This window comes from Macrobrachium rosenbergii, chromosome 55 (assembly GCF_040412425.1).
Source record: "Macrobrachium rosenbergii isolate ZJJX-2024 chromosome 55, ASM4041242v1, whole genome shotgun sequence".
Classification (NCBI taxonomy): Eukaryota; Metazoa; Arthropoda; class Malacostraca; order Decapoda; family Palaemonidae; genus Macrobrachium; species Macrobrachium rosenbergii.
Window position 1 is genome coordinate 31,046,463 of NC_089795.1, and position 16,175 is coordinate 31,062,637.

At 33.2% G+C, this 16,175-nt stretch overlaps 1 protein-coding gene across 13 annotated transcripts in view; it reads right to left on the reverse strand.

Moving 5' to 3' along the window:
- Nucleotides 1-16,175, reverse strand: part of shaker (Potassium voltage-gated channel protein Shaker) — a 650,071-nt gene that overhangs the window by 23,842 nt on the left and 610,054 nt on the right. For 9 of the 13 annotated variants that reach the window (XM_067099786.1, XM_067099787.1, XM_067099785.1 and 6 more), the window contains one exon: nt 12,293-12,422. The exons of 1 other annotated variant lie outside the window; for it this stretch is intronic. In XM_067099786.1, the coding sequence (XP_066955887.1) occupies nt 12,293-12,422 (130 nt within the window). Of the gene's footprint in view, nt 1-12,292; nt 12,423-14,059; nt 14,190-16,175 lie in introns of all 13 variants that reach the window. 3 more of the 13 variants (XM_067099782.1, XM_067099790.1, XM_067099780.1) reach the window with 1 other exon arrangement.

A 16,175-nucleotide genomic window follows, 5' to 3' on the forward strand; every position in this document is an offset into this window, starting at 1 on the left:
CTCTAGTTCGATTTATATATATATTATATATATATTGTATACACACATATATATACATATATATAAAATATATAATACAAAATGATAAACACGTTATGGTACTTATCATTAGTAAAATGGCCTACTGAAAATGTCCGAGACTTTTCCATTAATACTGGCATAAAAACACCAATAATTTGAAAAGGGTTCTACTTGCTCTTTTTAACTATTTAATAATATAAAAAAGTTATGAATCAGTGATCATGAAATAGGACACCTTATACTTTCACTTAACTTGTCCAGAGGTTAATAATCTTAAAAACTTTTTTCGGCGTGATGTCTTCCGTTTTTACGGGCCGTAACAATGTTTTTCTGAAAGTTTTGTATCTCATATTCTACTTATCATTAATGACATAACAGTTAGGGCTTAAACAAGAATGGTGAATTTCGAGGAAAGATATGAAGTAGAAACTCGCAAAATTTATCATGGTCTTTATAAAAATGTTTACTGATTTTTTTTTTTTTGTGAGATCTTGACCAATATCCATGAAGGTTCCCGTCGACTGAATCGGGTTTTAAAGATATTAAAATAACATCTCTGTTACGTGAACGAGAAAGGAGTATGTACGTATAAAGTGTGAAAACAATTGAGGAGAAACACTTTCACAGATTGTGGTTTTTTCCGATTTATCACATTTCCCTAAATAGAAAAGAAAATTTAATTCCTATTATCCCAACTTTTGTATCTTTCCTTGGATCAAACAATTTGGTCAAGCACTAAGTTCAGATTTGCTTATGGCTGTCCACTGAATATTTTGTCGAGTTCATGCACAGTAAAACACTACATAATCAGTCTAATTTGATGCGTTGCGAGTGCAGGTGGATGCATTTGCCGCTTTTTTCTCCGCGCATTCAACGTTATATTCCCAGTACTTATCTCTGTATCATACGAAAAGGTTAAGCAAACGACTGAATACTAGATCTTTTTCATAATCCAAAATGGAAGACGCGTTTCTGTGCATAAAAAAAAAAAAAACAGAAATGGGACATGATGCCAGTGAAAGTATAGACATAATGATCTAGTTTGGGTGTCCAGTTCATTCCAAGAAGTGGCAAGATCTAGCATTTGTTCTGGCGACCATGAACTCTGGCCGACCAAGCATAAAAAATGGAAAAGTCGGCCACAACGCATTATGTAGACATTCTTTCTATGTATCTATTAAAGTGACCTAGTTCAGAAAAAAACAGGCAGGATAGGTTGTTAACTACTTGCTCACAGTCTGAATTTCCTATAACTTCATGAAAAAGATATCACACTATTCTAAAAATTCCCTGGAACCCTATTTCTGGGGGATTCTAAGTTAAGATTCAGGCAAACCAGGTTATGCGAATATTCCTCTAAGGTAAATGTGAGTACATATCTCGATATATTTGATCTAGCCTAAACAAAGTGGCACGAGAGAATGCGCGTACTACAAAAGAAACAAGAAAAAACTAAGCTATTAGGATAAAAATAATCAAGATCATAATAAAAACAATGGAAAGATCTGCCTGGATATAAGCAACAACAGAGAAAACATTTAGGGTTTATTGTGTGTTGACAGACAGGAAGATAAAGAGAGGCCAAGAGAAAAGGCTTCGGTGCTTGCAGGGATCAAAAATTAAAAAGAAAAGCAATTAAACAAAATTAAAATAATCATATTGAAAATGTCAATATATATATATTATATATATATATAATTATATATATATACACATATATTACATGTGTCTGTGTGTTAATATCTAGATATGCAAGAGCATACACACACATAATGAATGCATATATATATATATATATAATATATATATATATATATATATATATATATATATATATATATATACATATATATATATAATATATATATATATATATATATATATATATATATATATATATATATATATATATAATGTATATATATTCAAATCCTTCTACAGTGGTGCAAATTGAACCTATATCATTACCGCCTGTCCTTTGCAGGGTTCAGCTATGGTTAAAAAGGAGGGGAAATATAACTCAGTATTTGGAACTTAATCTTTAATAATATATAAAAGTAACCAACAGTGCCAAAATGCCTAGGTGAGAAACACTATGAAGCCTCATCATCACAGGTGGGAGAAAGCTTTGTTTCTTTTCTGATGCAGGGTGAATTAGGCCGCCTAACCAATCACTCTGATCAATAAGCATTCACTTGGAACCGTTAATATTTACGTTTACGAAAGTACTCGTATGTACGTGGGATGATATTTTCCTGTATGTTTACAGTGAATTCTTAAATAATTTAATATTTTATACATTAAAGAAATTCTCAAAGGAAATACCGTTTATGATACTGATAACAAGCTAAATGCATATTTGCGCTCACCCACAAATGAATTTAAATGATATATATATATATATATATATATATATATATATATATATATATATATATATATATATATATATATATATATATATATACAGCGTCTGTGTACATACGTGTCTGATACATATGCAAGGGTTTTTGGTTGTGCTATATACCCATATATGCCTGTATAGGCTTGTCCGTCACGTTGCGCGTGTGAAATTATAATATATATATATATATATATATATATATATATATATATATATGCATATATATATGTATATATTTATATATATATGCATATAATCTTTTCCCCAACAGGGACTAGCTCCAGAAATAACACACAGGTCACTGATACATGCATATTTTAACTGCTAAATTACGGATGAACGTCCTGTGCAGTAAAACTTCCAAAACACTAGATGTCTTACGCTCCTACATAGAAGACCCATCGGCAGCACGTAGAATCGGGTACACACACTGTTCCAGTCACCTCAGTTTTACATGCAATCTTGTGGTTCCTAGGCACTACGGGCCCTCCTTTCCAATGCCATTTTACGTCTATCGATCCAACTTTCTCTGGGCCTTCTTCCCCTTCTTCCTCCTAACACTTCTAAACTATACACACTTCACTAACCTATCACTGATCATTCCTTCTTCATGACCAAGCCATTTCAAAACGCCAATTTTTTTTTATCGTTCTTTATGTATCTCCACATTTCTTGAGTAATGAATTGTTGTTCTATGTATAGTATGTACACTGTTAATTTTAAAAATCCCTTCCTGCGTTCACACCTTGGCTTCCATACACAATAAATCTCTTCCCCAACCTTAGCATGCATCCTGCCTTCTTCACTTTCACCAAGCACTCCATCAGTAAGGATATTAAACACATAAAATACCCAATTTTACACCAAACTAGCCCGTTCACTACCTACAAATCAAATTCACGCTTCACGTTCACAGTGAAACTTTTAATCACTCTTAGTAATGAAACTTTTGCACCATACATTTTGAACACTATCCACACAGATTCAGTCAATATCATCGTAAGATTTTTCTAGGTTCATATATGCCACGCAGTTTTTTCCATTTACTTTTACAGTACGCATTAACTGCTTCATAGCAAAACTTGATCCATATACCTTCTGTCTTGCCTAAACTCGCCGTTCCATTTCCCAGTCAGAACCCTGCCACATACCTTTCCTAGTATTCAGTCACAACCTTTACCTTTATACATCTGAACAGTCATCCCTTTCATCCATTCCTTTACCTTTCCCTCCCCAAACACACAACCATGTTTGCAGAGAAATAAAATGCTGAAAAGGTCAATTCCACTATGTATTCTTATCAGCAATATATGCTTACTGACATACATTGCGCCATTCCTCTTTATCTTAAACAATCTTGTTTATTATACGAGTATATCAAGTTCCTTCTGATCCAGTACCCCTTCCATGCTATCTCTCTATGTCTTCCTTTCCTCATTTCTCATGTACTTTCAAATTATGAACTCTTTACACCAACCTACCATCCTCTATTTTTTACTCCATGACCAGGCCATATCGGAATACATTAATCCCTTGTCTTTGTACTTAATTCTCGCCTTTTCTTCATTTCAATTCTTCTTGCACCAAACACACTGCAAAAATGCATCATCTCGACAACTTAACCGTTTATTCTTATCAGCTTCCCCAATTTACTTCAGTAAAGCAGATATTGCCTTATCCACTTACACATTCCAATTCAATTCTCCATCAAAGGTTTCTGTTCTTCATGTATTTTTCTTTGGACCACGCAGTTTCAACATTAGTTCCTTTCTGAACGCATTTCTCCATGACTCTTCAGCCTCATTTCCTACAAAACTACATACATATCAACAATACATACATACATACATACACACACACATATATATATATGTGTACATATATATACACACACACACACAAACAAACAATGTGCACGCGTATGTGAGATATCATATATATATATATATATATATATATATATATATATATATATATATATATATATATATATATATATATATATTTACACAGTGTATACAAGAATATTTCATGTTCCACATGCATATATATATATATATATATATATATATATATATATATTTACACAGTGTATACAAGAATATTTCATGTTCCACATGCATATATATATATATATATATTATATATATATATATATATATATATATATATTATATATATATATATATATACACACACACATATATATATATATAGCACGTATAGCTAATATATCACTTTTGACCGGCAAAAAGCGCCAAGTAGGGTGTCTATACAAGTTTCTTCTTAAAATTTTTTTTCTAGAAGTTTATCAAACATCAATGGGAAAATTCAAAATAGCTTTCAGCATTACAAGACGTGTGGCATGGGACAATACCATCTGTGATTTCTTCGGAATTCATCGCATTGGAATGAAGTGGTGAACATGAGTACATTACTATAAACAGTATTTATGGCGGGGAGGTAATTGTTTCAAAAGTCTTACTGATGAGATGAAAGAAAATTGTTCAAAATCAAACAAACAGTCCTAATTTTTCAACATAAAATTCTTTCAGTTTCTCATGACAAAATAGGAGTTTTCTGATCATTCTGTAATTTCTATTTTCACCTATCCATCGCTAGTTCCCTTTGCACAACTCCCTTTCTGACATTCTGTAATCCCTTTTGATCACCAGGTGAGCAATTTTTCCTTGTCTCTCCATGAAAGGATTGTTGTTTTGACACACATAACTCTCGGATCAAAGCACCTTATTTTAGTGAGGTCATAAGCCTATGTCCTTAGTCAGATAGGTTTTACTGTTCCTCAGCCATCCAGCTTATGGGTCGGGCACTTGCTATTCCTAGCCTCTTCTTCTACCATTACTCTTGCCTACTTTAAATTTGCTAATATAGTTAATGCTATGTTACACAGAGCTTTTACCCTTATTTCTTCTTATATCAATTTTCAAATTGTTCACCTACGTACATGAAAATTGAAAGTAAATCAAAATATCACGGGACCAGATCTCAATTAGATAGTTATTTAAACTTATAGCCTAATCTCCCTATTATTAAAGAAACTGGAGGATGGGCATTTTAATATTAACCGAGAAAAAGACTACATGATAACAAAGTGACGTTAAACTTTGCTAGCACTAGATTCCCTAACGTTTGTATTCTTCATTATATTTTGCAGACACTCCCTAGAAAACTGCCATCATAAATATATCGTCATTTCAACAATTCATGGATTTTCCCATTAATATACTAGTAATGGAAAAAGTATTCCACACGAAATGTTTAGCAAGAAAAAAAATCTGAAAGGAAAATAGGGAAAGATACAGAATTCTACAGTATATATCAGTATGTTTTGCTTTCATGAAGTGTTTGGCGCTACATCAATCACACATGGTAAAGCCCCATAAGACTTATCTCACTACTTAAACAAGCCCTAATTCTTCTAGATATTCTCTGATATCGCCTCGAGTTTTTTCAAAGTATAGTCAATGTCCTGTTTTTTTTTCAAATCACACCATAATTTTATTAATTTTAATTTTTTATAACGCATTAAAGTTGCAAGGCACCGTTATTCTCCTTCACGAATAAAATCATGTAAAATGGCTATGAAACTTTACGTAGAAGTTCAGCGGTAATCTCTATGTTTACCTTGGAAATACAGTGCATGAAACGATGATTAATTAAATCAATTGAAAATAAGAGGGTCTTTATAAAAAATTACTGGCCCCTCACTGCTCGAAGTTTATAAAACTTGCGTCTGACATAACAAAATGACAAGTACAGAAACAGCAGTTGTCCTCAAAGATAATGAAAAAACTAAAGCGAATTTCCATTCGAAATACATAGCTCAGCGAACAATAAAAGGAATATATGGTAAAGGGCTAGAAACAGTCCACACCCCAATTAAAACTACAAACCAACTGCAAACACAGACTGTTCATGTTCTTGATGTCACATCAGACATGTGATACAAACCTCATACGACGCGTCTCATTGTGGACAAGCAATATATATATATATATATATATATATATATATATATATATATATATATATATATATATTATATATTATATATATATAAATATACACACATACTCGCGTGTGTACACAAATTCTGAAAATGGTATTTATCTGAATGGGTGAGAGCAATGCAAATATGTGTCATATATAACAGGCTCACATGACCTGTGAGTCCGTTTTTACCGATTTAATTAGCTTACAAATTAAGTTTCCGAATACAATAAAAATGTTTATCACAAATAACTTTCTCAACAGATACGAAGCACGAAATACAGTGAAAAGACATGATGACATAGATAATAATTTTGATATTTACCAGGACATTGGCAAACTCCGTCACAACTTTTCTTTTACACAAGATATGGGTATATCAGCAAATTAATGGGCATGAGATAATTAAAAAAGAAATACTCGGTTTTATCCAGTAATACCTATTGCCAGGTGAATCACGTGAGGCGGCTACAACAGTTTTGTCTCCTAAAATTGGTCATACAACAACGATCAATGCTAAATGAATCTAACAGGAAATTTTAGATGAAAAAAAAAAAGGATGGAGGTGGGTTGGTGGGTGGGTGGGTGATGGCTGTTGGATACAAAGGAAATCACAATATTTCTGATATGGTCATTTTATGGTGGTGCACTGTTCGATTACTATTAACACTAAAAAGGTGAAACAATTGAGACAGAGTATAGTGGTCATTTGTAGCACACGGCGAAGGTATTTAATGTACGGTACTGAATGACGTGGAGGGGTAGGGGGCATCATCTCACATATATTATGCAGGGACGAATGAAAAGAAAGATAGGGAAGCTGTAAATAAAATCAAAACTACTGGCCGACTACTATCGAAAACACCAAAAGTTGCAAAACCCTCTCGAGACTAGACACAGAAACGGACAAAAATCAGCCTTAGATATTTTAGTTCTACACAAAAAGAGATAAAAAGCCACAAAAAAATCAAAAATAAAATTAAGTAAAAAATAAAAATAATAATAATAATATCTTAGGACATAAGAAATACTTAAATGCTTTTCTCGAACTACTGAATAACCTATGAATGATACATTTTATGTAAAATCTGGAACTTCTAAAGGGCGGCTTAATAGAAACATACCTAAAGAATATAGGAAGAGGAGAAATAATGGATTCATATTTGGTGATTAGTGTCTACATTTCAAATCACAAAGGAAACCTAATTGAAGATGTTTAAGGGGAAATAGACCACAGGTTAAATAATTAAATTATAGAATGTCAGGAATTATAAAAAGTGGACATAAATATAGAGTTGGTGAACAGGAAGCATTATTCTAGACAGATATGACACACATAAATGAGAAAATAGTTGCTTGGTAAAGAGCACTGAGCTTAAAGCTACAAGAAAATTGTTCTTTTGGTGGAATATTCCTAACCAGAAGATGTTAGCTGGCAATACATTGACGTTTTTCCAATGGCAGAAGGATTAAAAAAAGGTGCAGTAAAATTTTCAGCTACCCTTATAAATTTAGCACCCTAATTAAACATGAAAACAAAGCAACCACATTTAAACACTTGAATATGAATTGCCGAGTAGTTGGCGACCCACGGGATCATAGATTTTGTAACTCCTGAAGAGTATAATTATGCAAGTTCTCGGAGGCATACACTTTTGAGGGCCCAGTCTTCTAGAAACATAAACCTCAGTGACTCCAACAGGCTTCGACATTTAGAGCATTTAGGAAAATTATGATACCATAACCCTCATGATCTGGAACGACTTAGTGATGAAATGCCATTTTTAATAATATTTTCATTGCCAGTACGTTCCGCTCCAGTAAAGAGGAACGCTAGATGAATTGTTCTACTACTGATGAAAACGACAGTTAAATCTTTGAACATTCTGAGCACAAAGGTTCATAAATCATAATGGTTACAGCATCCTAACCTCTTCTGAGAAGCTTGGGACCTTTTGAATAAAGTATTCTGGATTCTTGGCCTTCCAATCCTTAGGGTCTTCGACTACCCAAGCTCTTGGGTGCTGTCGTCTTCTAAGTTAGGAATTGAATCCTTAATACATAAGAATGAAAAGGCTACATGGACTCAGTATGAAATAGTTGCATTAGAGAGAGGAGACAATTAAAAAGGTCTACAGTTACCAGTCACGGAAGTGCCTTGATACGAAACATGGTGAAGTACAAGAAATGTTAATATACATTCCGTGGATATTTTAGGAAAAGGGGGAAAAGGAAGTTATTGAATCTGAGATTTATCCCAGTGGAGAAAGAACTTTGGATGCAAAATGTGTGTGGTACTTTGAACTTTGTGGAAAAAGTGAAAAGAAGTATAAAAGTAATAGCTTGTACATAAAGATATTAGAGACTTTAGTTGAAACAAGGCATAAAGCGGTCAGTATATCAAATTCTAGAACAGTTAGCAGCTACTCTCTACTCTAGAGATAATTGAACATTACCAGCAGTTGCATCTTTTTAACAGTTACTTAAGTATTTCATATCTAGAATGTGATAACATGTTTTGCGAGTGCAGGCTAGCTGAGAGAGAGACCTAGATGAAAAGTAAAAAGTTAAAGCATGCTCTTGTGTCTTACTGTCAGTGGATAATGGAAGTAATAACTACCTGTTCTTAAAAATCACTGCAAAATTATATATATATATATATATATATATATATATATATATATATACACATATATATATAGATAGATATAGATATATATATAAAATATATATATATATATATATATATATATATACATACATACATACATATATGCACAGAAATGTTTATTTCTGCAGGAATTGTTTTCTTTTATGCAATTTATATATATAGTATATATGTGTGTGTATGTGTGTATATATATATATATATATATATATATATATATATATATATATATATATATATATATATATATTAAACCGATGGTAAAATATGATTTGTGAAATCTTTCGGTTTCCTTTTTTGACACAGGTTCAAATTGTCCGTGCAAGAAATTTTTCCATTTTTGTAAATCTACTGCAAGTGCTGAGAGAAAATCTAATTAAGTAACAAGAGTCAGTGATACCCACTTATGCGTAAGTAAACACTAAGATAAAGTCCCAAGTGTTTGTGGGGTTAAGCTGTATCATAATAAAAAGAATGGGTAAAAAAAAAAACCATGCAAGCGTCATTTCTATTAGAAACTGAAATTAACAATTGAGTGCTGATTGACATATGTTGTGTGATACAGGTAGTGTACACGAAATTGTTGTCGGTTAGGTCAGTCGTCAAAGATTCGTCTCCAGAAAATGTGAGAGAGAGAGAGAGAGAGAGAGAGAGAGAGAGAGAGAAAATGTGACTAATGGCATAAGAGTAAGACAGGTTGTTTCCTGGCCTGGGTTGGTGGTGGTGGTGGTTAATGTCGTCGTCTACCAATAACGACCCCAGGTTTCGTTTGTTTTGCGATCGAGGGATTAGTACAACTCATCTCTTTATGACATGAAATACTAATAAGCAGTTTACATTACCCCTACAATCATTTTGTTAAATTTCTGAAAATAATAATTGACATACGAATCCTAAAAGCAATTATATAAAAGCAAACAATAATTATATATTAAAGGCAAACAATGTAAATATATATATATATATATATATATATATATATATATATAATATATATATATATATATATATATATATATATATATATATATATATATATATAGAGATATATATAGAGAGAGAGAGAGAGAGAGAGAGAGAGAGAGAGAGAGAGAGAGAGAGAGAGAGAGCATTCATGTATCCTAAACCATACTAAATATAGTTTCAGTAATTTCCAAACATTCACTTTCACCAAGCGTCCCGTGGAGTCCCTTTTTCAATATATAGTGATCGCTATTTCTAGGACTTTCATTAATCACATTATCAGCTATCAAAATTTGACTGGCCTCAAATTTACGATTAATGGAAAGTGAAACCAACTTTCAGGGTGGAAATCAATTTGTTGTTAATGAACTAACAATGCTATTTATCTACTGTTATGTATTGTTCATTACTAAACTCTTATTACTTACATAATATTTTTTCTTATATATTCTCTCTTTTTTAATATAATATTTACTTAAATCAACGACTTACTGCACTTGAGCATGATCTATATGAAAGAAGGTTTCATATCCATAAAATCAATAAACTGCAGACCCGATTAAATATTTGCAATACTTAATACGTTGTTACTTATTATACTGTACAGTTAGTATCCACGTGACAGTTTTTAACTCCAAATTTGAACCAGGGACACCACAAGAGAAAAAAAACGTGAAAAGAACGGGAAAAAAAGTGACAGAAACCACTTTCACTCTAAGAAAAACAAAAGTGCAACTGGCTATTGCCTCTAGGAAATAATTCCTAATAATACTCAAGTGCAAGAGTGAATTACAAGACGTCTCTAAAACTCACTAATTATGGGAACACATTTTTATTTGACGGGTTTGTTGTTCTTTTAGAGACGTAAGAAAGGTAAACAGCATCTGACAAACCCAAAGAATGAGCATAAATCAGTGTGCGCAATGTACAAGATTTGAAATTAATAACTTGCTACATTAAAACACAATCACTAAAAGGAGTAAATTAAATCTTACAAGTACTACGAGAAAAATGAAGGATTATTGATTTAAGCTTAAAAAATTAATAAAATTGTGAGGGAGCTTTCAGCTTCCAAACAGAACAAACAATATGGAGCTGAGCTTGCAGCTTCGGAACGTGTAAAGAATAGCTTATATATCTCAAACATACAGAAAAATGTGGAGTAGCTCTTGTGGTTTCCAATCACATGAGGAAAGGCAACTAAAAACAACTCAGAAATTTATAAAACGTAAGTTAAGAACTAGGTATGGTGTGGTAAAACTTGTACCTTGCGTGGGGGGAAAAAATATAAAGAATAGAGCTTGCAATAAAAAAAAATCAAGAAAAGCTAAATGGGTACACAAATAAAATCACCAATGAAAGGAAGGGAATGTATTATACAAATGAGAGCATAATATCTGATCACAGACACTTAAAATAAGTACCAGAGGAGAATATTTAAAGACAAGCTGCAACGCTTATCGCATCCACATTTGACATAAACAGTGCCGAAGCGGGACCCATTCTTATTTAAGAGATTTGCATTTCTCACTATCCATAATAACAAAAATAAAAGAAAGAAGGCATAGGCCATATAAAAAGAGAAAAAACAACTGAAATTTTAAACGGGTAGTTGTAAGAGCGTTCGCTTGAAAACCTCATTCATACCACATAACATATTTCAATGTGTGTAAAGAGAAAAGATTATTAAAAGCTAAGTCGAAGGAAAATAGTAAAAGAAAATTAGAAAATACAAGATTTAGTTAACACTTATCAGCTAAATGCAAGCAACACATGTTTTAGTTAAGTTAGTATTAGTAAAAAATAATGAAAAACATTTTCTATAATTATTATAACAGATTTCTACAAGAACCAAGAAGAGCTGTTTCCCCAGATCGCAATATGAGATATCACTGATAGTACTGCAATTCTTGACAAATTTTCAAAATATGATATATAAAGAAAATATCGTTTAGGTCAAAAGTGATTTAAATCTATCAGTTCTGGAAATCTCTGAGCAAGAAATAACTAAAAAAAAAGGCAATATTTCTTTTGGACAGAGCACTGGGAAGGGATTCGCTAGGCTAGCATGTGCCATGCAACAGGAAATTTATATAAAAAAAAAAAGGGAGCGGCCAAAAGGAGGCTCTTCTCTCAGAAATTCTTATATATGTATATATATAAGTATATATATACATATATACATGTATATATATATACATATATGTGGTATATGTGAACCGTACGTCATATCTCCATAGCCCACAGTAGTCATGGTGACGACCGCCCACCAGAAGGCATCAGGAATAGACTTGAAGAAGGATTTTTCTGAGCCTGCCTCGGCGAAGTACACAGCACTTGAGAAGAGTACCACACCTGGAATAAGGAACAGACAGACATTGAGGCCTCGCTCCCCAGGGATGAAGGAGAGAGAGAGAGAGAGAGAGAGAGAGAGAGAGAGAGAGAGAGAGAGAGAGAGAGAGAGAGAGAGAGAGAGCCAAAATGAAAAAGCACGGGATGAATCAAGAAATCGAGAAAGGTCGGGAGATTAGTCCTGATTTATTCGAATATACTAAAAAACATGGAGAGTGGGAGGAAACTTAAATGGAGTGGAGAATACGTGAGGAGAAAGAATGAAAGATAATTAAAAGAACGATGGAGAGGGTGTATGAAATGATGGTCGTGATGGATATAAAATAATCAACACGTGAATTTAGTGAAATAATAATAAGGTTAGAAAGCAGAAGTCTAAGTAAAAGCAATATGACATATATCCAGGGAACTTAAAAAGATCAAAAGGGAGGGACAATAATGAATAGTTTAGGAGAAAAATTAGAAAGAAAGACAGTGATAAAAGGAAGAGGAGAATGGGGAATAAGGAAGAAGGCTGAGAGAATGTGACAGAAATGGAAGAAGACGGATATATATATATGTGTATATATAATATATATATATATATATATATATATATATATATATATATATATATATATATATATATATATATATATATACTGTAATTCTATAGCACTATATAGACTAAGTCCACAGAGGAACACACAAAAAGAAATAAATCACGAGACATTTTTGACTCCACTTATGTGATATTTTATCACAATAAAAGTAGCCTAAAAATGACGGATAATTTTTCCTTGTTGCCTTTGTGGGACTTTTTAACGTAACATATATATATATATATATATATATATATATATATATATATATATATATATATGTATATGTATATATATATTGCTACATGAGTATATGAGGAAATACTAAGGAAGGCCATAGAGGAAGCTTGTCCACGACTCCTCTGAGGCCGACACTCCAAAGTATATCTCACACCCATCGGAGAGTCTCCCTGGAGAGAAAAGGCGCTGGGGAAAAGATGGAGAGGAAGAGAATTTGTACAGGTAGTTCTCGTTCTTTCTTTTGAATATATATATATATATATATATATATATTTTTAAATATTGGTGAATTTGGGTAGGTGGGCTGGAGGACAACAGGTTAGACGGGGATAAGTGGGGCAACTAACCCCTCAAGAAACTGACAACTTTCAAAGCATCACGTTCAGGATATTCTGCAAATGATGCTTCTTCCAAAATACGAAATATATCGCGTACATTGGATCTACATTGGTGACACTTCTTGCCGTACATATATATATATAGGGTACACCATTCTCATTGAGAAAAAAATTGTCCTTTACAATTTACGTATTCATTTTACTGACTATACTTTTGGAAATAGCAACATTCGCAGAACAATTTCTCCTTTAGGATTACAAGGTGACGATGTGTCCTTCAGGAGAGGTATGTCCTGTTGCATCATGGCTGGGTACAGCGACAAAAGACAAATCTGACAAAAAGATACCTGAGAGAGACAGAGAGAGATAGAGAGAGAAAGAGAAAGAGAGTGAGAGAGAGAACTGGAACTGCAGCTTCTTCTTGATCACCAACATCCTCATCACCACCGTAATGTCCTTTTCCTTTGATTCATCCATTTACCTCATGTCTCCATAGCCCACAGTGGTCATAGTGACAACGGCCCACCAGAATGCGTCGGGGATACTCTTGAAGCAAGATCTCTCTGAGCCAGCGTCAGCGAAGTACACAGCCGAGGAGAATAACACAACGCCTGCAACAACAACAACAACAACACAATCCCTGGCGTCACCTCAGCCTACCCATCCTTTCATTCTTTTCTTCTCCTTCCTGCCTCCTCATCATCATGTTCCTTTTAAACCACCGCAAAGTCTTCAGCTGCAGCTGGCAACCAAAGCTTAAAATTTTAAATAGCATTACTCTCTACATGTAATTCTTTCCAGAATCACTTGGCCCTTTGGTTCAAATTTCCTTCAAGTTTTTCTTGCTCGTCTTCTTTCCCATTTTTTCATAAGGCTTAGCCAACCCACCACGGAATCCACAGAATTCTTCAACAAAACAAACAATTAAAATAAAAAGAAAATAACGACACCAACACAACGAAAGAAATGATAAGGGCAACACAGCAGCCAGCGACAAGGAAGGATGGACAAGGACGAACAGTAAGGTCCCTTCACGGATGAAAAGGATTAACCGCTGCCTATTCCCTCAAGCCCAAATTAAAAACAGTGGCAGGCGAGAAGAAAAAGGCAGGTACACAGAACCAAAGGAGATACCACACCATTCTCATCTGGGCATTCCAGATAGAAATGCATCTACACTGCATACGACCAATGAGCAAAGAGAAATCGGACACGAAAGAGCCATTTTCATGTCATGTGGTAAATGGGAGAAGAGTTTATAAAGAAAGGTATACCACTGTAGATTTAACACATAAATTCATTCCATCATGCCAAAAATATTCCTGTTTTAAACCGATTCCAGCGTGACTGTCTCTCTGACAGTTACGGACTTGATGGAAATTGCCTTCCAATCAACAGGTGACATCATAATACCTCAGATAGTAACAAGTGACGAGATTTCAACTTCATAATCATTAACAAGAAAATTTAGCAGGGGCATTTCTGCTTTTTTCACCTGTAATAAAAACCTAATCACGTAAAAAGGAAATATCCTCTCTTATCGTTACCATGCAGTTAACACAAAGCACATGCCAGGAAAAAAAGATAAAAGTTTAAATTAGAAGGCAATTATAATCTTAATTTCTCATCTCTCAGCTGTGCTTCATGATACTGACAACTCTACAGAAAGATCATAAAACTATAATACTTAATATTTCACAAATCTTCAGGCAACAGGAATCATAATTCATTTTTATTTTGGTAATAATGCACAAAAAGAAGCCTTTAAATCATGTTGCAGTATTAATTTACCATTGAATTTATAAAAGCTGTGAGCGTAACATGAAGGCGCAGCTGTGAAAATAAACGATGCAAAAACAATGCATTTGATCATCATATCAAATATCTATATTCTCTTCTTTATACTTTGCTGATAACCTGTTTCATCACTATCTGGCACCCAAAAATAATCCAACGAAAAGCTTTTTAACGAAAAAGTAACATTCGTGTTTTCTTTGTGTCACCAAGACTTGACTCTACAGGTGTATTGAAGATTTATTGGAAAATTACTGCAACTATTCTTGCAAACTGAAGGACCCCTGATTTTAACTTAACGCATTATCAAAGTTGTAAGTAAGTCTGGATCTTTTGTGGCTAGTAAATACGCACAATACTGATATTACATAAAAGATCATTGTCCAATATGAGGTTCTTGTCTCTCAGTAGCTAACTAACGTTATATATATATATATATATATATATATATATATATATATATATATATACATATATTATACATATATATACAGTATACTATATATATGTATGTATGTATGTGTGTGTAATTACTGACAGAACCTCATTGAAACTGGATGGTATTTAGCGGAGATATTTATTCAATAAAAGTTACAAGCTTTCCAGGACTAACAGTCCTCATTGTTAAGTATCCGTCGACAGTTACTTGACAATGAATACGGTTAGTCCTGGAAAGCTTGTAACTTTTATTAAATACACATATCACCGCTAAATGCCATCCAGTTTCAATGTGGTCCTATCAGTAATTGCATTAATGCACAGATAATTGTATAAGTGATGAAGTTAATATACATCGATGTGAA